General features: G+C 53.9%; 2 protein-coding genes across 16 annotated transcripts in view; one reads left to right on the top strand and one right to left on the bottom strand.

The window, feature by feature from the left end:
- COQ8A (coenzyme Q8A) overlaps positions 1–19,639 on the top strand; it is a 50,504-nt gene extending 30,865 nt beyond the window's left edge. For all 3 annotated transcript variants that reach the window (XM_036865687.1, XM_036865695.1, XM_036865704.1), the window contains exons 4-15: positions 218–284; positions 10,376–10,450; positions 13,446–13,568; positions 15,186–15,271; positions 15,389–15,529; positions 16,023–16,104; positions 16,213–16,306; positions 16,582–16,723; positions 16,955–17,062; positions 17,207–17,272; positions 17,562–17,648; positions 18,514–19,639. In XM_036865687.1, the coding sequence (XP_036721582.1) occupies positions 218–284; positions 10,376–10,450; positions 13,446–13,568; positions 15,186–15,271; positions 15,389–15,529; positions 16,023–16,104; positions 16,213–16,306; positions 16,582–16,723; positions 16,955–17,062; positions 17,207–17,272; positions 17,562–17,648; positions 18,514–18,801 (1,359 nt within the window). In that variant the 3' untranslated portion in view covers positions 18,802–19,639. The remainder of the gene's footprint in view (positions 1–217; positions 285–10,375; positions 10,451–13,445; positions 13,569–15,185; positions 15,272–15,388; positions 15,530–16,022; positions 16,105–16,212; positions 16,307–16,581; positions 16,724–16,954; positions 17,063–17,206; positions 17,273–17,561; positions 17,649–18,513) is intronic.
- Positions 19,640–21,189: 1,550 nt separating this feature from the next.
- CDC42BPA (CDC42 binding protein kinase alpha) overlaps positions 21,190–26,957 on the bottom strand; it is a 320,248-nt gene continuing 314,480 nt past the window's right edge. For all 13 annotated transcript variants that reach the window (XM_036865565.1, XM_036865615.1, XM_036865588.1 and 10 more), the window contains 2 exons: positions 26,097–26,254; positions 21,190–25,659 (listed from right to left, as the gene is read on the bottom strand). In XM_036865565.1, coding sequence (XP_036721460.1) covers positions 25,528–25,659; positions 26,097–26,254 — 290 coding nt within the window. In that variant the 3' untranslated portion in view covers positions 21,190–25,527. The remainder of the gene's footprint in view (positions 25,660–26,096; positions 26,255–26,957) is intronic.

Raw genomic sequence — 26,957 nt, 5'->3', positions numbered from 1 at the left:
TGCTGCTGGGGTCAGGCCCCCTCTTCGGGGACGTTCTTCGGGTGCCGTGGCCTGGAATGTCAGGCTCACGGGGGCCTCTTCTGGGAGGGGTGTGCTGCTGGGCGGAGCTGCTGCCTTTGCGGGTGGAGAGGGCGTGCGGGGGGCGGCGTGAACCCCTGAAGGTTGGTCCTGTCCCTGTTCACTGATCCCTGGAGGTCTCTTTCTTTTCGCCCTCTAGCTCAGCGAGCGAGCTCGCGAGCGGAAGGTGCCAGTCACGCGGATTGGGCGGTTGGCCAACTTTGGAGGTGAGGTGCCAGTCCCGGTGAGTGGGGCGGGGGCCACCGTGGGGCCTGTGTGCGGCAGGGAGGCTGGCGACCCAGGGGTGCCCTGGGGAGGATGGTAGCTCCTGTGTTAGCTGTTCCGGGATGTTTTCCGTGGGTGGGCGATTCAGTCTCTGCCTCAGCTCACCCCTGGGGGTCGGTGCGTAGCTGATTCCACGCTGTGAGCTGTGGTTTTGCTTCTCTGGGGGGCAGCGTCTGCAGCCTCAGCTTTTCACTCAGGCCTTTGGAGGCCCCTGCAGGGAGGAGGTGGGACAGTGGGGCTCTTTGGCTCCTGGACCCAGTGGTTTTTGCCCAGCCATTTGGGGACCCGTTTGCTGGATTCCTACGGGCCTGCGGGCATCAGTGGAATGATAACGAGGTGCCGTGGCCCTGAGCTGCTGTCGTCCATTTTAGTGTGCTGAGGAGTTGTGAGTTTGTTCTTTTCTTTAGGGGTTTGCATAGCCATTGTGTCCAGTACCCCTGTGCTCTCTTCATCCAAGTTGGAGGATCATTTTATAGTGAAGGTTTACAGCAGTTGTCTCTGCTTTTATGACATTGTATTGTCATATCCGACCAAGATGTTCCTGTGGAAAGTGCCATCCTTTGCTATGGTTCTACTTGAAGATGGAGTGACTTCTCTAAAGCCCGCTTATCCTCAGTAGGTTCTCCAGACAATACAGCTAATGAAAGTAACAGCCCTGGCAACTTGATTCACGTACCCACCTGGGGCCAGTGCTTATTTGCGAGGCTCTGTGTAACAGTGGTCTCGTTGACTGGTTCACGTTGGTGCCAGTGCTGACTAGTCACGAGCCCGCTCTCACGTGTCTGAGCCTTTACCTGCCCGCCTTTTGCTTTGCTGGTTTGTACGTCTCCCCTCCCACAGGCCGTACATCAGGCACGCTGCTCTCCCCGGCTGCCTCTTCTCTTCTGGAAACCCCATCTTACTCCTTGTTCAGGAGTGGCTCTGTGCTCCCTGATAACCTGGTCCTCTGCAAGCTGGCCTGATGCGTGGGTTCTAACGTTGAAGGAAGGCTGGCTGTCTTCCTTAGGTGCAGAGCAAACTAGGTTAATTGGATAGAATTTTCTCACCTCTGAGGTTTTCTTCCATAATTGTTATCTTAAAATGTGGCATCTGCTGCTACTTAGCTTTTCAGGAATCTAGCATACAGTGTCATCTGAGTTTTAGCACAAAATTATTGCTTCATTTCATTTTAATGGATGAGCGTTTTAAGCAGCTCCTCATAGAACATTGTAACTCCCTGGGGTGCCACTACCAGAGTGGGTTTGGGTTGCTGCTCTGGTGGCTTCCAGTGGTCCTTATTCCCCAGAAGACATGGCACTTTCCCTGCTTTGCTCAGTGGCTATTAGTTGGGACATTTATTATTCTTAAAGTATTAGATGGAGATTCTGTTCTCTCCCCCATTAGTTTGAGGGCAGGAACTGTTCTCTTCTTACTTTGTAGTTAGTCTTCCTCTGTAACCTGTAATCCTCCTCCCCTCACTGCAGACCAGGGCTCACCACAGAGCTCTGTCCCCGTAAGGCTTAGTTTGACTGATGTATTTTAGGATGGGTGTAAGCCTCTCTCGTGAGTCTTTGCCGGGGTGGGGTAGTGGAGGACCTGTTTGGGAAAAGTGGTCAGGATGAAGGTCGTGATGGCCAATTAGTATTTGATGGAAGTCCTGGTGAAGCAGGCAAGAGTCAGGCTTTTTTGGGTGGTGGGTTAAGGAAAGCAGACTGAAGTGAAAGCGGTTGTATAGGAAGGTGTGTAGGACAAAAAGTCAACTTCATTAAAACCAGGGTACAGGGCTCCCCTCAGGGCGTGGGGGACGTGGGCTGCCAGAGGGATCTGGGGTTGGGGTGAGGAGAGACCCTGGTCTTTGTAGGGGCTTTGCACCATCAGGAGCCTCTTGAGCCCTTGCTGACAGCTGCCTGATGCCTGGAGCCGCCCTTCAGAGTCTGTGCTGGAGATTTGCTCACAGCTGTGATTCGGAGCTGCACACGTTGCCCAAGCAGTTGGCAGCTCATGTTTCAGGATTAGAGGTGGCAGGATGGGAGCAAAGAGGAGCCAGGTCTGGAAAGAACGTGCAATTCTGGCCCCAGAATTCTGGGCCTTCTACCCTATCCAGAGGTTTTCAAACTGGGGTTTATGACCCTTTAGTGAGTGTGAAATCAGTTTAGTGGGTCAGGACCAGCATTTAAAGAACAAATTAGGGGCTTCCCTGGTGGCGCAGTGGTTGAGGGTCTGGCTGCCAATACAGGGGACACGGGTTCGAGCCCTGGTCTGGGAAGATCCCACATGCCATGGAGCGAATGGGCCCGTGAGCCACAACTGCTGAGCCTGCGCGTCTGTAGCCTGTGCTCCGCAACAAGAGAGGCCGCGAGAGTGAGAGGCCCGCGCACCGCGATGAAGAGTGGCCCCCACTTGCCGTAACTAGAGAAAGCCCTCGCACAGAAACAAAGACCCAGCACAGCCATAAATAAATAAATAAATAAATAAATTTACATAAGTTGTAACATACTGGTTCCCTTAATAAATTAAATAAAATCTTTGACATGCGTTCATTTAAAAAAAAACAAATTAAATAGAATGGAATTGAATAGAAAAGGATCAGAATTAGTATCATAGATCCTTAAAACGGCACATGTTGCAAAAATATTTCTGTTTCAGAGATCTAAATATACTATTGATGTATGTTCTTCATTGCATTGTGAAGTATATGGCTTACTGGTGGGTCATTATCTAAACAGTTGGAAGTAACACTGCTCTGCTTTCTTCTCCTAGAAAATACTTCTGGCCTTTCTTCCCCTCATGAGGGTGAGATGTTTTTGAGGTGTAGACTAACAGACTTTAGGAAGTTGTTACACTGCAGGTATGAGAGAAAAGGATTGCTCTAGATCTCAGGGGGGTAGGATTGTATTTGGGAAGGTCAGCAGCAGGTATTCAGCTATATAGAGGCAGAAGGCAGGGGCTTTCCATTTGGGTGGCTCATTCTGATGCCGAGATGGCGCAGGAACTCTAAGTCTAATTTGGCTGTGGGACATTATGGCTCTGCTGCTATGGGCATGGTGATCTGTGGATATTAGATTTTGTTGGAGAATGAAATGAAAGATAGCATCAGATACTGGATTTGGGGTCAGAACTGGGCTTTAGGTCATCATAAGATTTGGGTTATAATTCCGGCCCTGCTTCCTATGGCCTTGGGTGTTGCCTTGGTTTGCCTTTCTGTGAAATAGGGGTCTTGCCGTTGACTCCAATGGGAATATTTTGGTAAATGTTCCATGTGTATCTGAAAAGAATTCTGGCATTGTCAGGTGCAGTTTATGTGTCTAGTCTAGTTTGTTACTCACATTAATCAGCTCTTTTAATGATTTTTTTGGTATGTTTATTCTTTTGTTCTTTTTTTAAAATTCTTTTTTTAATTAATTTTTGTTGGAGTGTGGTTGCTTTACAATGTTGTGTTAGCCTCCACTGCACAACAAAATGAATCAGCCATACACACACAGATATCCCCTCCCTTTGGACTTCCTTCCCATTTAGGACACCACAGTGCATTAGGTAGATTTCCCTGTGCTATAGTATGTTCCCATCAGTTGTCTATTTTACACATAGTAACAATAAAGTATACGTGTCACTCCCAGTCTCCCAATTCCTCCCACCCCACCTCTTCCCCAATGGCATCCATACATTTGTTCTCTACGTCTGTGTCTCTATTTCTGCTTTGCAAATAAGATCATCTATACCATTTTTCTAGATGGTATGTTTATTGTATCAGCTATCAAAAGAGACATTTAAAAGTCTTATGCTATGATCATGGATTTACCTACCTCTTAGTTCTGTCAATTTTTGCTTTAACGTTTTGAAGCTGTGTTATTGGTTGCTTACAGATTTAGAATTCTTATATCCTCCTGGGGATTGACTCCTTTATTATTATGTCTTACCTCTCATCTCTATGAAAGTCTACATTGTCTGATATTAGTATAGCTGTTTTCCAGCTTTTTCTTGGCGGGGGGGTGGTCAATGTTTGCATTGTATATCTTTTTCTTTCCTTCTCCTTTCAAACTTTTGTATCCTTATATTTAAGGTATGTGTTTTGTAAGCAGCATATATATATTTTCTTTTCCTGTGATTTAGGTACAGACATTAATCTTACTCTTATAATGTGAGTATTAGGTTCATTTACATTTAATAGAGTTGCTGGTGTATTGTGGTTTATACTTACTGTCTTAGTCTTTGTTTACTGTTTGACCCATCCATTCTGTTCCCTTTTTTCTCTTCTGTCTTACCTTCTTTTTAAAAATTTTTACCTTTTTTTTAATTGAGGTATAGTTGACGTATAATACTATGTAAGTTTCAAGTGTACAACATAGGGATTCACGATTTTTAAAGGTTAGATTCCATTTGTAGCTATTATAAAGTATTGGCTATATTCCCTGTGCTGTACTATATATCCTTGTAGCTTATTTATTTTATACATAGTAGTTTGTACCTCTTAATTCCCTACCCCTTTCTTCCCCTTCCCCCTTCCCTCTCCCCACTTGCCTTGCCTTCTTTTGAATTAATCAAATTTTTTATTGTACATGTTTTCTCTTTATTAGTTTGTGTGTTATTATCCTACTATACTTTTAGTGGTTTCACTTGAGATTACAGCATACATTCTTGACTTACTACAATGTAATAGAAGTGATTATTTTTACTACTTCCCCAGTAATGCTAGCACTTCAGAACAGTTTAAATCCCTTCTTTGTGTGTGTGTGTGTGTGTATGTTAATGTGGATATGTATTTTGTTTCTACACATTTTATATTATATACTAAATTATTAAGATATGTTAAACCTCACAAGATGTTATTTCTTTGTATAGCCCATATGAGTTTAGATTAGCCACATATTTACCCTTTTTGTGCTTCTTTCTCCCTTCATTTTTATATTAGAATTACTTTTGGGGTAATTTTCCTCTTCTCTGAAGAACTACCTTTTCTCTTTTTTTTTTTTTTTTTTTTTAAAATAATTATTTATTTATTTATTTATTTATTTATTTTTGGCTGTGTTGGGTCTTCGTTTCTGTGCGAGGGCTTTGTCCAGTTGCGGCAAGCGGGGGCCACTCTTCATCGCGGTGCGTGGGCCTCTCACTATTGCGGCCTCTCTTGTTGCGGAGCACAGGCTCCAGACGCGCAGGCTCAGTAGCTGTGGCTCACGGGCCCAGCTGCTCTGCGGCATGTGGGATCTTCCCAGACCAGGGCTCGAACCCGTGTCCCCTGCATTGGCAGGCAGACTCTCAACCACTGCGCCACCAGGGAAGCCCTACCTTTTCTCTTTTTTGTAGTGCAGAGTGGTAATCATTAATTCTCTGTTTTTATTTGTGTGTAAATGTCTTTATTACACTTTTGTTTTAGAAGGTATTTTGGCTGGGTATAATACTCCATGTTCAAAATTAATTCTTTTGGACACTTTAGCAATATTATTCCATTGTCTTCTTTTTTTTGTTTTGTTTGGTTTTTGTTTTTTGGCCGCATCATGTGGCATGTGGGATCTTAGTTCCCTGACCAGGGATTGAACCCGCGCCCACTGCAATGGAAGCGCAAAGTCTTAACCACTGGACCACCAGAGAAGTCCCTCAGTTGTCTTCTTAACTTCCATTGTTTCTGTTGAAAACTTAGCTATTCGTTTTATTGCTGCTCCTTTGTAAGTAATTTGTATTTTGTCCTCTGCTTTTAAAATTTTCCTTTTGCTTTTGTTTTCCAGCAGTGTGGCTGTGACATGCTTGGGTATGATTTACTTTGTTTTTATCCTGCTTGGGATTACAGAGCTTCTTAAATCTGTGCTTGATGTCTTTCATCAATTTTGGAAAATTCTGGTCATTTCTTCAATTATTGTTTCTGCCCTGTTCTCTATCTCCTCTCCTTCTGGGATTCCAGTTACACATATGTTAGATCTTTCCCTTCTGTCCTGTGTGTCTCCTCAACTCTTTTCTATATTTTTCATTTGTGCTTCAGTAATATAGGTTCAGAGGAGATGTCTTATCATCTCCTCTGCACCTATGAAATGAGGGAGAACTGGATGATTATAGAAATGAGACCAACAGATAAAGTAGGCACTAGAGAAAACTTACCAAAAGGAGTTGAGCACTACGTGCCTGACTTCCTGAGGGTACACGCTGCACACTTGCTGTCGCTCTAAGCAGCCAGTGCTCCTCTGGTGCTCTCTGAGGCAGCAAGACAGATGCCCTGTAGGTCCAAGAGCAGTTTGTGCCCTTGGCAGGGGTGAGGGAGCATAGTTTCTACTTTTTCCAGGAGTATACTTTAAAAGGGACTCTTTTGTCTATTTTTTGTCGCTTAGAGCCTCTGTGAAGGAGATTAGGGCAGTTATAATCTCCAGTTACAGATGAGGAAGCTGAGCCACAGTTGCCAGTCACCCAGGCCCGTATGTGCATTTGTGACGGTCCTGGGACCAGGGCTGAGGAGGCCTGTATCATACAGATGGCAGTCTGAGCCTGTCGCCCCTGAATTCGTCCCATGTCCCCTGAACCAGCAGAGGGGCGGTCAGGTCTTCCCCCCCGCCCCACTCTGGCCTAGTTCTGAGAACCGAGGAGAACACTCTACAGGGAACTTCCTCCACCGCTCCTTCCTATTCGCCTTCCTGCGATGCCATGGGTTGCAGCCTCCTCCCAGGCCCCCTGTTCTTCCCGGCGCCTGGTGCTGGCACAGCGTGGAGGATGCAGGTGATGGAAGAGAGGGTGGAATTACTAAGGGTTCAGGAACACCTTGAAGAGAAGGAAATATCCTTGTCCGCTGCCTTTTTTGTGTGGACTTTGTCTTATCAGATCAGAAGGATTGTTGGACGTGTTGAAAAAGGGAGGCCTGAGAACAGTGCCTGGCACGTGGGTGGTACTGTGTGAGTGAAGCTGTTTTACCCTCAGATTTGGCCCTTGCTGCTGCAGAGGACCTCCGTCCAGCCTTGCTCTGTAAACATGCCTGGGGGTTCTGGCAGGTTAGGCACCCCTCACTAAGCCTCCTCACAGACGGTGCTGTTTGTTAGAAGGTTTTTATTTACTTTTTTTCTTAACCTCTGTGTCTGTGTGGGCAGAAGGCCAGTGCTGCTCAGGGGGCACTCATTTGGCTCTGAGGACCCGCAGAGGGACTTCGGGGAGGAAGGAGCTGGGCCAGGGGCCTGGGCTCCCTGATCAGTCCCACAGCCTGGGAAGCGGCCCAAAGCGCTCCCACCCCCCTGGGGAGACCCTGCTCCTTGCTGCTCTGCACTCCCACTGCGTTTCTTGCCTGCAAAATCTCCGTTTGTGAGAGAAATGTCAGGAACTTTCTTGGAAAGGGCTGGCGCCTTCTCACCGGCTAGGATGGCGGCCAGGCTGCTGACGGGGGCCATGGGGCCGTGGAGCCGGTTCTGCGGCTGGTCTCCTCTGGGACATCCGTGCGGGCCGGGCCGGGCCTGCCTGTGGATCAGAACTTGGACAGGCGCGGTCCTCAGGGCTGGGGGGCTGAGGTGGAGTGGACGGCCTCAGGTGACACCGGAGAGTGAGCGAGCATGGGCTCGGGCTGTCCTCACCAACACGGGGAATCCGAGGCAGAGCCGCTGATCTTCCCGGAGCTGCCTGCAGGTGCCACCCAGCTCCGGGAGAAGGAAGAGCCTGGCTGGGCTCTGCCCTTCTCTCTCTGCAAGGTCCTGAGAATCCTTTCAGGTCAGCCAGGCTGGGGATGGCGGGAGGGCCAGGAGCTCCTGAGGTCAGGGCTGGTGGGCTGGCGGGGCTGCTCTCGCCTCCGGGGCCGCGGTGGGGAGCCTGTCAGTTGGCACCTCCTCGGGCCTGGCACCGGGCAGGTCCTGAGGGAGCTCGCAGGGCCACAGAAGGAGCCTGCGGCCTGCTTTGTGGAATGTTCCCTCCGTGATTCGGTGTTCAGTGACAGGTCCTTGGCCTTGGAGAGCTTTGGCTCTGCCCAGCAGCCCAGAATGGGCCAGAGAAGAGGTTGGCAGAGCGTGTGAGGGGGCCCAGCTGGGGGCCCTGCAGAGAAGGGCGCTCGGCGTCTGCTCGCAGTGGCCCACCCGGGTCACCTTGGACACGTCTGCCTCTTTTGTAGGCTTGTCTTTGGACTTGATATAGGCAGAGAAAAATCTAGAGGCAGAGAGGCATTGGTGAAGGTCGCTGCAGTTTGAAGGTTAGCGTTGCTGTTGCCATTAGTTTGCTGAGTCGGACAGTGTGCTGAGCGGGGTAGAGGGGGGTGAGCGGAGGGGAGTCACCGTTTGACCGGGGACGCAGCTCTGTGCCCAGTGTCCTCCGGGGCTGGGTTGGGGTGTCAGAGGGAAACAGGCCGTGGCAGCTCCATCCCAACGCACCAGGGTGTCCTTGGGGGCATTTCCAGATGACCGTGGCCTCTGCTCTGGTCGCCAGAACTTGCCTTATGCTGCCCTTGTGCTGACCCACCAGCAACATGGGGTGTTGAGCACTTGAAACGTGGCTGGTCCAAGCTGAGACATGCTTCGAGGATGAAACGCACATTGGATTTTGAAGACTTAGTACCAAAAAAAAAAAAAAGTAACATCTCTCTAACGATGTGTATATTGAGTACTTGTTGAATTGATAATATTTTGGATACACTGGGCTAAGTAAAATATATGATCAGAATTCCTTTCACATGCTTCTTTTTGCCTTTTTTAACATAGCCCCTAGAAAATTTAAAATTATATATGCGGCTGGCAATATATTTTTTGGGCAGCACTGGTCTAGCCCTTTGAATAGGAGAAAGGACAGTAATAGCGAACACCTGAATAGTATTGCCTTATGCCCAGCCCTACTGGGGGTGCTTCACTCTTATTCAGCTGTTTAATCCTCACACTGACCCACGAGGCAGGAGCTACCATTACAGCCGGCAAAGCAGAGGGTGCACGGTTGTCTAATGGTGCGTAAAATGTACTGCAAAAACATTTTAAAAAATTGGATTATCTTCTTATGATTTTTAAAATTTATTTTTCATTAAATAACTTTTTCAGTAGATTCAATAATAATTTTCATAAAAGTAATACATAATCATTGTAGAAAATTTGGAAAATGTAGAAGCATGTGCAGGTTTCCTTGCCTGGGGTGAGACTCCCAGCCCCCCAGGGCTGTGCTTGCCAAGGCCCGCTGGTCTCAGGGCATCTTTGGTATCTTCCCTGGGTCTTTGCTGTTCCTCCTGCTGTGGTCAGCGTGCTCCTCCAAGTGTTCTCCACTCTCTCGGCTAGTGTGCTCCAGCCCCCCAAGCCAGCTGGAACTGTATTTAAAGTAGAGGAAATAGGCCCTGAGCCAGGCTCCTGGGCTTTCTGTGTGCACTTAGTGGCACCTGCTGGGCTCCTCAGGCCTCTCCTAGACAGTAGGGATCATCCACTTCCAACCTCTGGACCAATGAGATGTTAATAAACCTTGATTTCAAAGGGGGGCCTGGTACCCCATTGTCCTTAGACCACTGTCAGTGCCTGTGGGGCCTTCCCCGCAAGTGAGGGCTGTAGCCTGAGCTCCTGGGAGTCCCCATGGCTTTTGCAAAATGTTCCAGTTCCCACCAATGACTGCTTTATATTGCAGTGGTAATGCCTCTCCTTGCAGCTTCAGTGAACTGGATTAGAGAATTCTGGAGTATTGGAGGCTCTTCACACAGACTGTGAAGTGGGCGGCTGCATCCCAAGGGGATGCCCAGTGTTGTCAGGATGTCCTTGGCCTGCAACCATTCCTGGTCCACATTCCATTTGTGCTGCGTCCCCCCCAATGCGTTTCCCCGTCGTACGTCGTTTTGGGGTGTGTGTGTTTGTCGCGTGAGCCTGTAGCGAAGGTGATGGAGGTGGCGGTGGAGGAGGCTTTTCCACCGAAAGCACCAACCTTGAGCCAGGTCTTCTCTGAAAACAACAGCTGTGTATCTCCTACCTTTTTATCCCCTCCCTTTTCAAGATGTCTGGAGTGTCAGCGAAGGTCCCCAGGGGCAGGGGGCACGCCCCAGGGGAGCGAGGCAGGTGTCTGTGTGGGGCTGCTCCGGGCCTCGCGGGTGGAGGGCAGTGCGCAGCCCCCGCGCGAATGCCCAGAGCCCTCAACCTCCTCCTTGCAGGTCTGGCCGTGGGTCTGGGCTTCGGGGCCCTGGCCGAGGTCGCCAAGAAGAGCCTCCGCCCTGAGGACCCCTCAGGTGAGCTGGGCCCTTGATGGGGAGGGCAGGGTGGGCCCTGAGAGTTGGGCCTGTCAGCTCCCAGCTCCCACCTGCGTTCCCCGAGGGCTGGCCTCCAGGGGCATCTTTCATCTTGTGTTCCGTGTGAATGGCAGCCCTGGAGTTTGAGGCCTGAAGGCTCTTCTGTTCCTGTCCCGGCCCACGTTGGCTCACCCAGCCGTCCTGGTTCCTCCGGGCCCGCACACCTTCCCTCTTCTGATAGGAGCCTCAGGTTTGGCCCTGCCTCTGCCTCTGCTCTGCAGAGCTGCTGGGACCCCAGGTCTGGCCAGGTCAGGTGCCCAGGGCTCCCCGTTTGGCTGTGGTCAAGGGGCATGGGAGCTGCTGGAACAGACCCCCTGGGGCCCCCCATTCCCCCATCTCGTGACCTGGGGTGGCCATTACCTCTCCAGCTTCAGACGCTTTGTCTCTGAGGTGAAGATCATGACTCCTCTGTCCCCTTCCTCCCAGGGTCAGCCCGGGGTCAGGTCAGAACGCTCAGTTCCCCCTTGTCTGGGTGGCCAGCTGTGGGCGGTACTCCATGGAGAACATTCTGCAGACTGGCTGCTCTGAAACCTGGGGTGCTTATGACGCTCTGATGATGGGTCAGGGGGCAGCTGGAGGCTCCACCCACCTCCTACCTGGTCCCCTCCCCCAGGCTTGTCCCGGTGTTGGGGGGAGGCGGCTAGGCAGGTGCAGGGCGCTTTCCCTTCAGCGGGGTCCTGGGGGCTGTTGAGAGCAGCCCTGCTAGAGCCATCTGCTTGGTGGATTTCTCAAAGTTTACTTGAAGTTCTGGGCTGAGTGCCCCCTGCCCCTCGCCCATTCAGGGACATCAGTTCATTCCGGTACTTGACACCTCCTCCCCCCTTCCCTGGGGACCCTGAGTGATCCCCACTGGCCTGCTGTGCTGTGGTCCCTGAGGCCCTAGTTACAGCCTGGGGGCCCCGAAGTGGGGCCTGCCAGCCACCTGGATGGCCCCGCTTCACCTGCAGAACCCTCTCGAGGGGATGAGGGGCCTCCGCGGAGAAGGCGCTAGCCTGTCCTCCAGGCCCCTGATTATGTGTGTGTCCTTGGAAGGGACCGGAGAACAGAGAGGATTAGGGAGGGTATTTTTAGTGTTGGTGCTGAGACTGGGAAGTGAGAAGCCAGTGTTCCCCAGGCACAACCTCTCCCATCGTCCCCCCCAAAACTGGCTGCCCTCCGTCCTGCCCCATCCAAGCAGGAAAGAAGCTATACTGGCCCCAAGGTTACAGCTGGTGTCCTTTGCCAGGGAGGCGGTGGCCCTTGTTGGGGGTCAAGGGGCCTAGTACCACTGGCCCAAGAGCAGGATGTGGGGCTCAGGCCCAGAGGGACGTGTTCTAGCTTCCTGAGCAGGCCCGGGAACCCCTGGGCCTGGAGGGCACCGACCAGCCTGGCCTAGGCCTCCCCAGGGAGCCTCTCCTGAGGGGGGGCCCGCCGGGGGGGGGCCCGCCCACCACACCCTTGGGCACCCCTGGCTCCCCCCGGGTTGTTTTCAGAACCAGCCTTGCCCGGGCAGGGGCCCAGACTCCAGCCTATGGAGACTGGCCAGCCGTGAGGAGCGGCTGCCTGGAAAGCGCAAGAGGGCCGGGCGCCGTCCCTGAATCTCAGGGGCGCTGCTGTCTCCCGGGTCTGCTGTGTCCCTAGGGGAGAAGATCTCCCTCCTCCTGCCTGGGCCGTGGCCTTCTCTTCCAGCATCTCTGCCCCGCCCACCTCTCCTCAGGGACACAGGCCCAGGTCCTGGCCCACAGGGCCCAGGGGCTGGGGAGGGCAGAGCGGACATAGAGGGCCGCCTGTCCCTGCTGCTGCCCGAGGTGAGGGGTGATCTGGGCACCCTTCTTGGCCTAGACACCCTGGAGTGGTCCTGCCCCGGGGCTACAGCTTTCTTGACCCCCGGCAGCTGGGCTTCTTCCTGTGGAGCTGAGATCTCTCCCCTTCCCGGGACCCTGTCCTGCTGTCCGGGACCCTGGGGTGAGCCTAACCCCGCGCAGGCCTAACAGCTGCCCTCAGGTGTGGGCCCTCAGCCTCACATCCTCCTGCAGCCCACCCACCCTGGTATATCAGAGGCCATGCTGGACACGGCCCCGGACGGAGGGCAGTGGCATGACGGCCACCTCCCGTGTTCCCCCCTTGGGGACCCACCTCAGACCCACTCGGAGCGCTGGGCCAGGCCCGTGGTGATGCAGGCTGAGGAAAGTGCCAGGCTCTGGGGGGGGCAGCCCTCGGGGGTTCCTGATCTAACTGGGCTCACAGGACAGAGGGCAGGAAAAGCACCGACTGTCACCGGGTCACCCCCTCCTCATCACCTTGAGCCACCACCCTGCACCCTCCCACCCCCGACTGTGCTGAATGGAGGTCATCTGCACACCTGAGGTCCCTATGCGTTCTCCCCGGGCCAGCTGGCACCAGCCCGGTGAGGCTGTCCTTGACCCTGAGCTCCCCTCCCTCGAGGACTGCGCTCTCACTGCAGCCAGTGGCCGCAGGTGACTGTGCAGAGACTCCAGGGGTGCTGGTGACCTTTGTCCAGGACACTGAGGGGCGAGGGACAGGGACTTGGCAGGGGCTGATACGGAGGGAGAGGCCCCGTGGGCGAGCCTGTGTGTGTGTGTGTTCGGAGGGTGTTCAGGTGGGCCCGGGGAGACCTGGGTGGCCCCGGAGGGCCTTCCTCGGCATCTGGGAGGTGGGTGTGAAATGTGGGTTAAAGTTGCATTGCCGGTTTTGTGGACCCCCGGGAGGAAAGACGTTGACTGAGAGCCCTTTGTGTCAAGCTCTGTGCTGGGACTTTACTGCATCTCATTTAAAACGTGTGAAACCCTGACCTCTTGTTATTGTCCCTGTTTTTACTGGGAGAACCAGTGGTTTGCCAAGACCCACAACCAGGGGCGGGCGGAGGGGCCTCTGGGGGATCCCAGGCCCAGCAGCCCCGCCTGAGGGAGGCCATGGTGACTTTGCTCCTCTGCAGGGAAGAAGGCCGTGCTGGATTCCAGCCCCTTCCTGTCAGAGGCCAACGCGGAGCGCATCGTGCGGACGCTGTGCAAGGTGCGCGGGGCGGCGCTCAAGCTGGGCCAGATGCTGAGCATCCAGGGTGAGTGCGGCTGCGCGGCCTGGGCGGTGAGGCAGCGTAGGGAGGGGAGCTGGGCTGAGCATCCAGGGTGAGTGCGGCTGCGCGGCCTGGGCGGTGAGGCAGCGTGGGGAGGGGAGCTGGGGGTCGAGCAGTGGGGGGCGCCGCACTTGGCCCCACTGGGAAGGGGTGGGAGGTTTCCTGCCCACGGGCTTCTCTTGCTTGAAGCCTGGCTGTTAACCCACCTGGGATGTTGAAAAACAGCGTCTTAAATAGGAGCCCACGGTTGTTTTTCTGGCTTCTTTCTGAATGTTTTGACATGTCCAGAGGTCCTGGCGTTTCAAAAGTTGGGGAGAGTCCAGCTGACGCCCCCCGGCGCCCCTGCGTGGTGGTCCGAGGGTGCTGTTGAGGGAGCTCACGGGCCTGCGGTGGCGTGACGCTGGGGCCTGGGCTGTGTGGCCCCGAGGAAGGAAGGCGGGGGGAGGCGGCAGCGGCTGAGCCGGAGGCTGGCTCATTGCAGCCCCCAGAGCAGAGCTGGGGTTTGGGGGGCCCTCGGGGCTTCTGATGGTGCCTCCCAGGGAGGAGCACCGAGGGGCTGGTGTCCTGAGTGGGAGCACAGCCAGTCCCCCCCCACAAGCAGTCAGATGGACTCACTGACCTGGCCAGGTGCAGGACAGGAATAACCACGCAGGCAGGTGGGGGCAGGCACCGCCTGTGCCTGTGCGGACTCCCGAGTGGCACGCGCCCCTCTGAAGCCCTTCCGTGCGTGAGCCCCGCCTCTAGGACGGAGAGCCTCAGAGATGCGGTCAGGGCTCTGCAGGAGCGGCTTCATCGAAGGATTCTTTTTGGTCTCAAACAAACTGAAGTCAGCCGCTGTCCGGCTAGTGAGCTGCGTGTTGAAGCTTCTGTGTGCATTACAGAGTATTTCCGAAAGCTATTCAGCGACGTGGGAAGTGCTCGTGAGAAACGGCTTCAGGAGGGGAGTCGGCCAGAGCGTCTCCAGGCAGCGTGACTGTAGTCAGGGAAAAACGCATAGGAAAGGGTCAAAACGAAAAAAGAGAATGGTAGTTCTCTGTATGTAGATTATGGGTATTTTAAACATTTAATACACTTTATTCCCTAAATGTGTTTCTTTTATAATCATAAAAAGCTATGCCTGCTCTTTCTAAGGAATCCACCTCCTCAGGTCCCTGGGTGAGTTCAGAGGCCCCGGCACACGCTGCCCCGCACGCCATCGGCAGGGCCCGGGCTGCACAGATGCACCCAGCGCCCGGGTGGGGAGGGGTGCCGTGGGCCGGGCTGCGGGGGTCTCGGATTTGGTTGTTGGCCGAGGTGGGCCAGGAGTGTGCACGGGTCAGTGTCCCTGCGTCCCCTCTGGAGCCTTGGTCCGCAGTATCAGGGGTCTGTGTGCCAGTGGGGAAACGCTCTGTGGGAGCAGGGAGAATCCGAGGCTGGGCCTGCTGTGTGGCATTGGGCCTGTGCCTCATCTTCTCTGAACCTTGGGTTCAGCGTTTGAAGGGCAGAGCGGCACCTCGGCCTCCTCCCAGGAGACCTCGCTGGGCAGGGGTGATCGAGGTGGCCTGTGCGCCCTCCTTCCGAGGGGTCAGCCTTCCGCTCTCTGAATGCGCTGCTGCCTTCCAGACGACGCCTTCATCAACCCCCATCTGGCCAAGATCTTCGAGCGGGTCAGGCAGAGTGCAGACTTCATGCCACTGAAGCAGATGATGGTGAGGCTGGTGCGGCTCAGGGTCCGGGTGCTGGCAGCCCTGCGGGAGGGGTAGGGGGAGGGCCCCTCAGGGTGTCCCCGGCTGTGCTCACGGCCCCTCCCTGGCCTCCCCCTCCAGAAAACTCTCAACAGCGACCTGGGCCCCAACTGGCGGGACAAGCTGGAGTACTTTGAGGAGCGGCCCTTTGCAGCCGCCTCGATCGGGCAGGTGCACCTGGCCCGCATGAAGGGCGGCCGCGAGGTGGCCATGAAGATCCAGGTGGGCACCCGGGGTGTGGGCTCGGTGCCCTCAGGGGCTGCACAGGGCCAAGCCGGGCCCTGCAGTGAGGGGCCTCTGCACCCTACGTCCCCTATGTGTCCCCGTGCCCAGGGCAGGGCCTGTGTCTCTTCACTTCTGTCCCGGCACTTGGTCAGCGGTGGGTGCTGAGAAGTATTTGCTGAGTGAGTGACTGTAGGAGGGAGGACAGCCTCCCAGCATGCTTGGTTTGGGGGGGTGCAGGGACTGGGGACAAGTGACTGTCTGTCTGGGGCCTGAGCCCAGGGATGGGGATGGGGGAGGGAGTGGTCGGCAGTGGAGAACAGGGTCGTGGTGGGCCCGGGGGTCACGGCAGCACTGGGGGGTCTTGGCTCTGCCTCGCGGAGGTGCGGGGTCTGGGAGGGACACAGCTGGGCAGCTGGTGGGTGGCAGGAGGGCGGGGGCCCCGCGGGGCCCTGCTGTGTCTGTCTGCCTGACTCCCCTCTGTCCCCCGCAGTACCCCGGCGTGGCCCAGAGCATCAGCAGTGACGTCAACAACCTCATGGCCGTGCTGAACATGAGCAACATGCTTCCAGAAGGTCTGAGGCTGCCGCTGGGCAAGGGCAGGCTTGTGGGCGGGCTCTGGGGACCCCGGGGGGCCTCCCGGGGAGCCCCCAGTCCCCCTGACACCGTCCTCCCTGGCCCAGGCCTGTTCCCTGAGCACCTGATCGACGTGCTGAGGCGGGAGCTGGCCCTCGAGTGTGACTACCAGCGAGAGGCCGCCTGTGCCCGCAGGTTCAGGTGCGGCTCCAGCCTCGGGCCCTTGCCTGTTGCTCCCGCTGGGGAGACAGAAGGGGCGGCTTCGGATAGCCCGTCTTGGGCTGAAGGCCCCCCCGGCTCTGAGGGGCGATGGCTGGGGTTGGGGCCTGAGGCCGGAGCCGTGTCCCGCCCAGCTTGGGGCATGGCCCTCCGCCTGGGGGGCTCAGCCCCTTGCTGTCCTGTGTGTCGCCCCAGGGCGTTGGTCGGGGTGGGGGATCAAGGAGGCCCGGGTGTCACCTCCCACCCACCCCTGCCAGGGAGCTGCTGAAGGACCACCCCTTCTTCTACGTGCCCGAGATTGTGGACGAGCTGTGCAGCCCCCATGTGCTGACCACGGAGCTGGTGTCCGGCTTCCCCCTGGACCAGGCCGAGGGGCTGAGCCAGGAGATCCGGAATGAGGTGGGTCACAGGGTGGCCCTGGAGCCCCGAGGCCCCCCTGTGGGGCAGAGCGGGCAGGAGGGCTGCTGCGTTTCCCCACCTGGTGGTACGCTTGGCCTCAAAGTCAGCTCTGGGCATGAGGCAGGATGGGGTGGAAGATGGGGAGGGAAATGGGAGTCAGGCTTCCCCGGCCCAGATCCAGGGGCCACCGGGTGGCCCGGCGCTGGTGACGAGGACCCACCCGGCCCCCAGATCTGCCACAGCATCCTGGTCCTGTGCCTGAGGGAGCTGTTCGAGTTCCACTTCATGCAGACAGACCCCAACTGGTCCAACTTCTTTTATGACCCGCAGCAGCACAAGGTGAGCGCCCAGTGGGGCTCCCATGGGGAGCCTGAGCTCCGCTGGAGCAGGGTCCGAGATCTGGGGGTCTTGGCCCCCTGCCGCCCTGTCCCCCCAACCCGTGCTCCACTGGGGCAAACCCTCCCCGGTATTGCCCGTTCCCAGGTGGCTCTTCTGGACTTCGGGGCAACTCGGGAATATGACAGATCCTTCACGGACCTCTACATCCAGGTAGGGGTGGAGGCAGGGCTTGGCCTTGGCCCGTGCTCTCCTGAGGCTCAGATGGGAGGCTTGGGACTCGGGGACAGGCGGGTGGGCTTCCGTCCTCATGTCCCTGCCTGTCCACAGCGTTTGGTGCCCGTGGATGAGGCCGCAGCTGCCTCGGGCTCAGGGGAGTAAAGGGGAAAGGTGGGTGGGCCGGCAGCTGGCCTGTGTGGGGCGGGGCAGGTGCTGGCTCCCTGGACCCTCAGGAGCTCCCCCTCTGTGTGCTGCCCACGGTCCCCTCTGCACCTCCGCCCAGATCATCAGGGCTGCTGCTAACCGGGACAGGGAGGCCGTGCTGAAGAAGTCCATCGAGATGAAGTTCCTCACCGGCTACGAGGTCAAGGTGAGCCCCCCGTGACTCTGGAGACGCACAAGGCCCGCTGAGCCAGACTCAGCCCCAGGCCGACTTCAGTGTGTGTGGGGAGGGTGAGCCATGGACTGCTTTTCCCTTGAAACCTGAAGGGAATCTCAGTTTACAAATGCATGAGATCAGAAGTGACAGCTGCTCTCGAGGGTCTCCACAGGGCCCCTGGGCCGGCCCCACCCCAGCCCCTGGGCCGAGGGCCTCAGAATGCCGGGGGACTGGTCACCAAGCTCTTGTTTTACGCCCCACTGCAGCCCATTCGAGATCCCAGTCACTGGGCTCATCGTGTTGGCGCTCGGGGCCCGGGTGGGCAGATGGGATGGCAAAGCGCAGCCCTCACTCGCTCAGGCCTCAGCGGGGAGAGGGTGAGGGGAGCGCTGGAAGTAATCGTAGCAGCCCTCTACATGAAGGGGCGAGCATCTGTGTTCCTGTCACCCAGAACCCACTCAGAAAGCAGCACCTTCCTCTCCTGATGACAGTGGGGAAGGGTTGCAGACACACAGGTGGTCTCAGGTCTGCCACCTACGAGGAGTGCAGAGGCTCAGGTCAGCTCAGGCCTACAGACTGTTCTTTTTGGAATGACAGGTGTTTTGTAAAAGCTTTGAATTTGAGTGCACCCAGGCAGGGTCACACCCTGCATTTGGCCGCAGACCCCGCCACTTCCTTTCTTCTTACACCGAGCCCAGTTCACACATTAATGATGTTCTCCTGGCCCCGTTCTTCAGTCTGGTTGAAACACTCACCTACCTGGCCCACTCCTCGGGGAGCACTCAGCCCAGGCCCCGTGGTGGAGCCCTGGGCTGGTGAGGGCTCTTCGATCTCACCTCCATTCGCCTCCCTCCAGGCCATGGAAGATGCCCACTTGGACGCCATCCTTACCCTGGGGGAGGCCTTTGCCTCGGAGGAGCCCTTTGACTTTGGCACCCAGAGCACCACCGAGAAGATCCACAGCCTGATCCCCATCATGCTGAAGCACCGGCTTGTCCCGCCGCCCGAGGAGACCTACTCGCTGCACAGGAAGATGGGGGGCTCCTTCCTCATCTGCTCCAAGCTGAAGGCCCGGTTCCCCTGCAAGGCCATGTTCGAGGAGGCCTACAGCAACTATCGCAGGAGGCAGGCCGAGCAGCAGTAGCCGCGGGCCCGGCCACTAGGCGGGACCCTCCGTCGTCCTGCCGCTGAAACCAGTAGGAAGCCGGTGGTACCCACGCTCCGCTTAAACTTCACCCAGTGAGAGGGGGCCGCGCTGCTCAGAGCCCGTGGCCAGCACTTATACATGGTTCTCATCGCTGAGTGGGTGTGGGGTGAGAGGCGCCAGCACGGAAATGCAGCCCCACTGCTGTCTGGCAGAATCTGCTTATTGTTTATGCATCCTCTGAAATGACTCTCGATAAAAAGACGATTTTATTTCCTTTTCCTTTTTGTAACAGGGCTTTTTGCTAATGTGAATGGTAACCAGAAGATGAGAGTTCTCCCTTTGACTCCCTGCCACCAAAAAAAACCCAAAAACGAAACAGAAAAGCCTTTTTGGATTTTATGGAGTGTATAATACAAGGTTTGTGTGTGTGTGTTTCTAGAATGAGATTTGTGTTTTCTGCCTTTTCCTCTCCGGTTGGATCTGCACGTGGGAGAAGTGCTGATCTGAGCAATGCCAACAAGCACTACTTCACCAAGCGAGGCCCACCCACACCTGCTTCTGGCTGGTTCCTAGAGGCTTTTCTTGACAAGCAGAGGTTTCCAGAGAACTGCTGCCTCCTGTGGGGAGGGGCAGGAGCCGCAGAAGGGGAGAGAAAGCCACATGCTCTCTGGGTGTGTGTGGGCCCTTCTTCCCGCTCCGGCGCCTGGGCCTTTTGTGGAAGATGATGTGCACGTGTCACCTGCTTGGACCCAAGGGGTCGTTTCAGGCTGTTAACCTCTGTACAATTCTTGTAATATGTCTGATTTACTTGTTTCAATTAAAAAAAAAAATCCTAGCACTGTGGATTAATTCTTTCACTTGTAAAGGATTCTGAGCTGATGGTGAGTGAGGGGCCGGAGGTCAGCGTCTCACCCTTTCCCGCCTCCAGACGCTTCTGCAAGGTTTGCCCCTGTTCCCAGCGTGAGGCTCTTGGTACCTGAACCTGGAAGGCTCAGCCCATATTCCTCGTCGGAGAAAGGGTGCGGGGAGGGGACGGCACAGCTGCCAGGTCCCTGCCGCAGCAGCTTCCCAGGCCCCACGGCGCAGAGGCGGAGAAGCCACAGCTGCCCCAGAGGCTGTATGACGCGGTGCTGGCAACCGCGGGAAAAGGTCGACACCGGCCCGCAGGGCGAGGGCCTGGCTTGAGCGGCAGTGACACCCACTTCAGGGTTCAGGCGCGGCTGAGGAGCACTTTCCCGGGGCAAACTTCATTCCTCCGTCAGTCACGGGGGCGTTTTGAACGTTCAGGCGGGGGCCCTTCTAACGGACTGCGAACACCTTGAAAGGTGCGTCAGATGGTGAAATAACGCGGAGAGATGACAGTGGTCCCAGATGCGTCCTCAGAGTTTTGGGTTCTTAAAGGAAAATTCCTTTCTGCGGTTTGGGATTGACGGCAACAGACACGCTGGACTCCGGGACAGGATGCAGAGGCCGAGGTGGTCTCCATGACAGCCGCTGGGGGGCCCTTGAGGTTTAGCCCTGAGCCCAGCACCACGTGCCCATCTGCGGTCGGAGCTTCCACAGCCCTTTTAAAGAAAGACGACTGTACGTATTCTAGTTACGCATTAACTCCTGGGACGCTCAAAGTGGGCATTTTTATAGATGAGGAAACTGAGGCTCAGAGGTTATGGTGAGCTGGCCGGACGTCCATGCTCACTCTAGTCCAAGCCAAAGGCTAGCAAACTATGGCCCCTGGGCCAAACCACTGCCTGTTTTCGTAAGTGACGTTTTCACGGTACTGTCCAAGGTGGCGCTTGTGCTACGTGAAATGGAACAGGGAGGGGGTCTCAGGACAGTTATTTAGCTGAAGCCAATTTAAGATTTCCTTTGTTGAGAAAGGCCTTGCCTGCGTCTCCCCAGCTGTGTCATTCTAACTCAAGAGCTGCAGCACAAGTCGTGGGAAGTGTCCGCTGCTTCTGTGCAGGAGGAAGACGGAAGATCAACCGGCTGCCCCGTTTACAGTCAGCGTTGGCACCGGCAGGGAAGTGTGGCTGGGGGCGGGCCCTCAGTGCAGTGGGCTCCCTGCTGGCAATGGCATACAGCAGCGCCGCCCACAAACGAGGGCACGGCCTGGCCTTGCACGCTGAGCCAATACCAGGGAAGTTTTGACCAGAAGAGGGGAGTTGAAGGCTTGAAGAGAATGGAACACTATGCCACCTGAGCTATGGAAGGAACTAAGAAAGTCCTAGATTAAACTAACCCCACGTCCTTCTAGTGTAACAAGGAAGCCGGATGAGGAGAGGGGCTGGCAGAAATTGGGGTCAAACGAGACGAAAAGAGTCAGTCACCTTTCCTCCGTTCCTCAGACTTTTTAATCAGGGAAAAGAAGACAAAATACTCAATTCGAACAGTTCCCTGTTTTATTGCAATACATCAGAGTCTGGTTAATATTAAGTGATACCAACGTAAAATATCGGCGAGGCGTCTTCTGTTATATTTTGACTGTCCCACCTTAAATATTTCTGTGCAAAAGAATCCACACCATTGTTTGGTAGCAGAGAATCTCATAAAGTTCCCTAAGACAATGAGGGGATAAAACCAAACAAAATGAAATAAGGAGTGATAAGAGGCCAAAGCAGTATCTTTTCCCCTTCCATACACACTTATTTGTCAGCATTATATTCTAAACAAAAAAATGATTACACCCAGGCCATGCAAAACTGTACAATAATATTACAATGAGAAAAAAAAAACCCTAAAAAATTTATAAAACAAATGGTATTACACTATCAAATAAAAAGGCAGGTCATTTTGTTTTCATGAAATTTCAAGGTTGACTTGTTTTCATCGATTTCCCCCCATAAATGATGCAATGGTTTCTGTGTGTAACGGTTGTCCCTGGGAAGGGAGAGGAGCGCCGGCCTACTGGCCTGCGCTGAAACAAGAGACCAGCTGAAGCGAGGCCCTCTTGTGGAGCAGGACTCAGCAGAGAACGCTGGACTTGCAGAATGAAGTCATCACAAGGAAAGGTTTTAAGATGGGCCCAACGAAATGCCATGTGGCTTCTCTAACGAATGCGGGGATGGGGCCACTGAGAGGTGGGGAGCGAGGCGCCCAGTTACTTCCCTGTTCAGCCCAGCGGGCCGGGGCAGTGGCGAAGGCTGGCCGCTGCCGAGAATGCCCCTCTGTCCAGAGAGTGGATGCTGAGCTTTACAAAGCTCTGTTCAGCTGGGAGACTACAGTGTTCGTGGCCAAAGGCCAGCAAACAGCCCTGCTGTACCTGGGGGTTAGGGATGTCCACTCACCCCTCCTCTGGCTTTTCTTTAATGATACCTGAGAGTCCACATAAATGCAACTGGTCTTTCACAGAAGCAGATGCGGCCACTGAGTAGCAAAATGACATGATTCTAACCATATGGAAGGCAGAGAGAGAGGCTGAGAGCCAGCTGGGGAATGACAGATTGTTGCTGTAAACATAACAGGAATTTCAGATTCTTCCCTGAAACCTGGGTACAAGAATTGCTTGGAAAACTCAGTAGATGGACCCTTTTTCATTGTATTTCATAGCCTTAAAACTGTGCTCCCTGGGAAAGAAGATAAATCACTCAGTGTAGGTATGGGTGTGTGTGTGTGTGTGTACACGCATAACTAAAGAAGTGAAATCTGCTTTAGCAATCATTTGACAAGGAGGAAGGCTTTTGTTTTTGGCAAAAAGAAGTATATATATATATATATATATATATATATATATGCATATATGTAATTTTATACACCCAAAGCACGAGCAGATTAAAGTAGTCAGAATTCAAGAGTAGACAACAAATTGGCTGAACAAAGATAGCACCAAATACCAACACATCTAGACTATGCCAGAAATGCCTCTTCACTTATTTTTACTTTCTACTGAGAAGAGAAATGAGTTCCTGCTGCCATATACATTCTTTGAATGTCCTGCACGAAAACAAAGGATAACTTCAGACAGCAACATCACATCTGTTCCATGATCTTTCAGTGATCCCTTTCGATGATCATTACGTTTTCTTTTTCTCTAGAACCCATTCCCCATCTTTCCAAACCATTCTCAAGAAGCTTCTGAAGGTAACTGCTTCATATTTAAGAATGGGGATAGGCCCAGCAGAATGATCATTATCTTGGGAAAATACCTCCCAAACTACTACCCTTGGCAGTGTTTCTCCCCCAGAGTTCTACTATTGGAAGCTAATCATATTTGGGACTGCTCTCTCACTACTGGTAAGACCATTTCAGATTACTGGAGTATAATCCACTGGGTTAATATTACACCTCCCAGTGAGCCCAGCGGCCAAGACAAGCCCTTCTCTTACCTGCCCTGTTGGGGGGCTGCAGGGTATGACTCAACGTAGTGGAGCCCAGACTTCAGGTACGGTTATATTTTGATCCTAAAAGCATCTTTTAAAAATAAGCACCTACAGGCAGCAGAAACTTAGTTGTCAAAGCTATAAACTAATGGCTTAGTGTGGAGTCCCATGAATCTCAGCCTGGTCTGCCTCCTCAGGGGTGAAAAGGGAGGCAGGAAGAGGCGAGGGGAAAGGAAAGCAGGGGGAGGGAGGGTCTGGAGGAGAGCGGGCCACGTGCACTCAGCACCTGGCTGGCCGGTTCCCTCCTCTCCCGAGAAGTGTCAAGCTTAAGGAGCTACCGGAGTCCTGGCAATAGCCAGACTCAAGGTCTGACTCTTGCTATCTGAATGCACAAAAATATTTTTACATGACACTTCTTTTCCAAAAGCAAAGGATTTAGAAGGTTAGAATTGTGCAGTAATTTATGCCCATCCAAAGTAAAACACAATCAAATCTGAGCAAGCACCAAGTTCAAATTTCAAAGCTATTATTATTTTAAAATTCTCTATTGTAACATTTTATAATATAATTCCCAAACAGGATCCTTTCTTCCCTCACTGAACCCCAGTAACCTGCTCCAGAGAGTGGCATCAGTGGAAATGGTATAGCTCCCTGTGGCTTGTGGTGGGAAGGCCGGCACAGCTGCTGCTGAGGAGAAAGATGTGAAATTGGGGCCGGGGTGAAACGACAGTGCTCAAACACTGCAATTCAGACAAGCAACGGCAGGAAAATCCTTCCATTTCAGCTGAATTTTAAAGAAGAGAGCAGAAAATCTGTTTCTATTTCTCAGAGAAATTTAGATTAAAAAGTAAAAGAGAGGCAGATTCTCTTTACTTCCATGAAATATTTTTATTTCTATCTCTTTCTCTACTCATGTGCTTAACTGGTGAAATGACTCTGGAGACATGAAGTCCTGGTCCTGCATCTCATTTCCTTGTGGTAATTAAAACAGCGGGAATCCAAATGGAAATGTGACTAACACCACAGTACAGCAACTGGGGGAGTAAAAGCTGAAGCAGCCAAGATGGCCACGCGGGCTGACTTCCTGCCTGCGCCCGGGCTGAGCGCGTCCATTTCCCACTGGGTGCGGGAAAGAGTATTTGGTTAAGGCTGGTCAAGTCCTTGCGTTTGGGGTTTTACCTTATTTGGTAACTAAACCCCTTTCCCAGGCTTATCTGAGGAAGCCCACACCCCCTCAAAACACACCTCCCCCCGCCCCCAGAGAAGCCGCTGCAGCCGGGGCCCAGACGCCTCGCTGCCACTCAGGGAGTAAGGGGATTAGCCAAGGAGGAAAAGCACTTTCATGAACCCTTTTATGGACCTTCAGAAACTACGACATTCCTTGTGTCCTTTCATGTGGAAGGGATCCAGAAGGTGACAAAATGCATTTCTACATTCATCAGCAGAAGACACCAAAATATAGTAATAAATGAGAAGTGTGGTTCAAATTCTACTGCTAGAAAAAGAAATGTCTTGGATAGAAGTAAATATGCCTTTTAATGATGCTGCTGAAGAGGCTTCAAATGTTAAAAGTCTGGTTTCCAGGTCACACTCCAAACCGATGAAACCAAAGCCTTGGAACGTTCCCTGAAGCTCCCAGGTGACTGCGGCCAGCGTGAGGAACGGCGCTAAGGGGAATTCCCACGCCTCTCCCTCGCCCTCTGTGAACGTCAGCTGGAGGCCTTTCTACCCTTTAATTACTTAGGTGGAAAACAGACAAGAAACAACACATTTCTTTAAATTAAATGATCTCTGTCTCATATATGCATCCATCTTTTGTTGAATACAAGATGCTTCTTTTTATTATATACAGTCAGTATTTAACCTCTACATTTGTGTATTTAGTTAAACTCTATTTTGTAGTAAAATATGCATCGTTTTAGTGAACAGGGACTTACTGGCAACGATCAGGTCGACATTCACTGTGGTGCTGAAGGGGCTTGGCGTGCCCGGGGCCCACTGGCGAGAGCCCCACGTGCTGTTTCAGGGCTACAACGAGACTCTACTGTGAAAACAATGGCTGTCTAATCTTATTCTTATCGCTTACATTTGTGTAATCTGCCTACTTAAGCTACCTTTCAGGGGAGGGGTGAAGTATTCTGGAAAGCAACGCTAAGTGTATGAAATGAAATCGGTATTAATCTGAGCTGCTCAATGAAAGTCTGCCTTTACGGCTGTCGCTGTTCAGTCGAGGGGGCGTGGACGCGAGTCCCAGAGGCAGAATTCCTGAGTCCCCGCCTGCTACTGCTGAGGCCCTGGCGCTTCCAGGCAGGGGTGGGGGGGGGATGACAGTGAGAGCACAGGGTGAGTGAGCGGAGGGGAGCCCAGAGCGGCCGCTGCCGGCGTCTGGTCTGAGAGCGGAGGCCACTCACGGGTCCCAGCTCCCGCGGTCGGTGCTCTCCAGGGAGAGGCTCTTGGTCTTCCGGGGCGACACCGGGCTGGGAGGGCTGCTCAGGTTGGAACTGTTGGAAGCCGTGGAATGCCTCGGAGAATCAGAGTCCTGTGAGGCCCAGAGGAAGACGTCAGGGAGCGGCAGAGGGGCGGGAGGGGCTCAGGCCACCACGGGTCCCCTCCAACCACCCTGGCCAATGAACTGACGTGACTTTTCTCCCGCCAGTAGAAAGCCCCGTGTCTGAGCTGAGTAAGAGGCACAGAATATAACAAACGCTCAGTCCCTTCTGCAGGGCTTTAGAAATGTAGGCCGTTTTCATACAAAAGCTATGAGAAGTCTGAACACGTCCAGGGAGACTGCAGTTTGCAACCCAAGTGACTGGCTCCGCCACCCCCGCTGCGGTGAGTGGCTGATCCCTGCGGCAGGGCAGCGGAGGCCAGGCTCAAGGCGCTGGGCCGGCTTTGGGAAACGCACTCGCCTGTTCTCGTTCAGGACTTCTCCAAACCCCTGTCCCCAGACAGAGGTGCTGTCCACGCGGTACTCACCTCTGCGTCGTAGTCCCTCGCCGGGGCGTCACTTCCCTGGTCCAGGCCTCCCGAGGACAGCGAGCCCTCTGACGGGGAGGGCATGGGCTGCCGCTTTGCACTGTAGCTTCCTCCAGAGAATTCTCTCTTTAATGCACTGCCGTTCTGTGCGGATGACCCTACAGCACATCGTTCAGGTGAAACTTTATACGTGCAGAAGGGGACGATCCTCTAGAAAGCGCACAGACTGCTGAGGTGACGAGCCATCCTTCCCGCTGCCCTGGGGTCATCCTCCCGCTTAGAGCCCTTCACTGATGGGCCGTGAGTCCAGCTGCGTTACCCTGACACCCAAGCCCACCTCGGAGCCCAGCCGCCAGGGCTGCTGGGTGAGCGGGCAGCACTCACCGGGCCGCTGGCCCCTGCTCGCACTGGCCGTGCCCAGGCTGCCCTGCTTGCTAGACAATTCCACAGAATCAATCTTCCAGTCTCCACCCACATGCTACTACTGCCTTAGTGAGTTTTCTTTCCCACTCCCTGGAGCTCCTACAGCACTTCTTATCACCTCTTTCAGAGCATTTGGATTTTATGTTGTAATTATGTGCCTACTATTCTTTGAACAGAAGGACGGTCTTTGCCTCTGCAGGACCCGGTGCAGGACCGGGTATGCAGCAGGTGCTCAAAACAGACATGCTAAACGATGAAGCCGAATAGAACAGTTCCCAGAAATGCAGACCATGCCTCCTGATGATGCATAACTGTCACTTAACTTGTAGAGAATTTTCATAAAAAACACAAAGGAACAAAAGAGAAGCATTTTCATTCCACAGGGCAAAAAGCCTGAGATACAAAAATGAGGTGAGTTTCTTTAAAATCACACTCTAT

Source organism: Balaenoptera musculus, chromosome 1 (assembly GCF_009873245.2).
Source record: "Balaenoptera musculus isolate JJ_BM4_2016_0621 chromosome 1, mBalMus1.pri.v3, whole genome shotgun sequence".
In the NCBI taxonomy this organism is placed as follows: Eukaryota; Metazoa; Chordata; class Mammalia; order Artiodactyla; family Balaenopteridae; genus Balaenoptera; species Balaenoptera musculus.
The sequence above is the reverse complement of the archived record's forward strand: the minus strand, read 5'-3'. Positions and strand labels throughout refer to the sequence as shown.